At 38.3% G+C, this 2,342-nt stretch overlaps 1 protein-coding gene across 1 annotated transcript; it reads right to left on the minus strand.

Annotated features, from left to right (window-relative positions):
• Nucleotides 1-972: 972 nt before the first annotated feature.
• On the minus strand, nt 973-1,737 carry LOC140142281 (calcium-dependent protein kinase 1-like). Its single transcript, XM_072164250.1, has one exon. The coding sequence runs from the start codon at nt 1,735-1,737 to the stop codon at nt 973-975; it is 765 nt and encodes a 254-aa protein (XP_072020351.1).
• Between the last annotated feature and the right edge of the window lie 605 nt (nt 1,738-2,342).

Here is a 2,342-nt window from a genome sequence, read left to right on the forward strand (position 1 = left end):
TATACAATTTAATTTGATGAGCATTCGATTTTTATTACTTGCGAAATATAAACACAACTTTCCAATGGAGGCTGCCATTTTGGAGACCTAGGTCAAAGGTCATGCAGTCTAGACGAACTCTTACAGGAAAGATATGAAGAGTGATTGGTTGGGACATAGATAAAGTTCTTGTGATCATTTTCGGGATGTTTGTGGTCATGGCAATTTGACCTGAAAGATGGTCTGAAATTATGGCATAATATGATAAAAGGTAAACTAAAATTTGTAGGTAATAGAAAATAGAATAGCTCCGGATAGATGTCAAACCTCTCTTCAGACTCCGCTTCTGCACCAGCGGGGACCCACATGGGGTCGGCACCCGCAGCTGGCATAAAGCCCTCGCGATACTCCCCCAAAGGGATTTCAGCGTCTCCAGCAGGTGCTTGGTATAGTGAAGCATCCGGTGCGGGATGCTTATCCTTCATGTGTTTCACTAGTTTTGAGGGTCTTATTGTAAAGTAGTCACATACATTGCAATGGTGTTTTTTCTTATGCTTTTGCTGTTATATGCTTGGTAATTTCCTTCTTACTGTGCGCTTGGTACTTGTTGCATATTCCGCACGTGAATACCCTCAATGTGGGTAACATAACTGAATTATCCAGTCTTGGCATGATCTATAAAAGTTCTTGTGATAATTTTCGGGATGTTTGTGGTCATGGCAATTTGGCCTGAAAGATGGTCTGAAATTATGGCATAATATGATAAAAGGTAAACTAAAATTTGCAGGTAATAGAAAATGAAATGTATTTCATATCAATCACAATATATTTTGTTTTACTTGTACTGCAGAAGTCGTTAAGGTGGAAGTTGTAAGAACCCACTTTCTCTGAGGTCAACATATCAGCTTTGGAATGGTGCCACATTTGAAGGCAGATTTCTATGATTCTAAATTACCTTTTTTTACTTATAAAATCTAAATACATTGATCAATTTTAACAGGTTATATGTCCCATCTTCTTCAACTCCTCCATTGTGACTGCTCTAATAGCTTTGGTACTGCCACGGGTACATTGCAGAATTTCAGGGGCCATGTAAGGAGTGGATCCGCGGTATAGGTCATCAGTTCTGGATCCAGCTATGGTAGTGGTTTGAATGAATCGCGATCTGCTTTCACCAAAGTCTGTTAGTTTCACAACTAATGGATTGTGTTCCCATGCTGCATTAAACGATTTATCTGATTTTACAGAAGCATAGTGCTGATTTGAGACAAGAACGTTTCCAGTTTTCAAATCGCGATGTGCTACATCTTGACTATGGAGGTATGTCAGTCCAGAAATAAGTCCCTTAGCTACAAAATAATGCAAATGTGAGCAGAGCTCAAAATCATACTCATCAAGGTCCCTTAACAGACCAGCTAAAGAATGGATGGTCATATCCACTTCATTAAATATAGCAGCACAGTCAAATCCCACATATTCCATCATAAGCGCATCCCTCCTTGTACTTGAGTAAGCGATAAACTTGACAATATTAGGGTGTGATAAACTTTGAAGCAATATTGCTTCTTTCAAGAACTCTTTCCTATACAAACTGCATGCTTGACTCAAAACCTTAATGGCAACATTACCATGTTCTTTGGACTTATAGATGGACACTTTCCCATAAGCTCCTTCTCCAATGGTCTTGACCTCTTCAACACTCTTCCACTCAAACTTTGCCATATCAGGCGGGCATCGGTGTCTTGTTAATGAGAGCATTGTGATATACAGAGCTGCAACAATAGGACAAGACAATGTTTGTGTTACACAATACCTGTATAATACCCATATAACCTAATATTTATAGGCCTACAGTAATCATGGTAATAGTAGTGAATAATGGTCTACGAGTGGTTTCAATTGGGCCTTCATTTTCACACATTTTTTAACTTCTCAGACACCCACTGCGTATGCATAAAGAAGATGCCATTTGGACACCAGACCCTTTATGTTTAAAGCAATAATTTACACATTAATGTGTCGATGACTGACTTCAATTAGGCTGTCATTTCACAAATATTCGGCCTTTTCAAATTGAATCAAATTTAAAAAATACACGATTCTTGCTTCTAAGGGGCCCCTCAGACACCCCCTGCGTATATGCATAAAGAAGTTACCCTTTTCGCTTCTGCTTGCTTCGATTTTCATTATTTAAATCAATAGGCCCCTATGTTATTGAAAAAAATGATGTTTTGCAAAAGTTCATTCTACAAATTATATACTTTGAAAACGTGCTTGATTTGTTGTTGAGTTATGTACGTTTTACAAAAGTGTTGTTATTCCAGCCCTCTTTACAACATAACTCAAGAACCACAGGACCTACA

This window comes from Amphiura filiformis, chromosome 20, assembly GCF_039555335.1.
Source record: "Amphiura filiformis chromosome 20, Afil_fr2py, whole genome shotgun sequence".
Taxonomy (NCBI): Eukaryota; Metazoa; Echinodermata; class Ophiuroidea; order Amphilepidida; family Amphiuridae; genus Amphiura; species Amphiura filiformis.

Excerpts from the sequence above, each read along its gene's own strand:
- LOC140142281 (XM_072164250.1), bottom strand. The coding sequence starts at position 1,737 with ATGCTCTCATTAACAAGACACCGATGCCCGCCTGATATGGCAAAGTTT.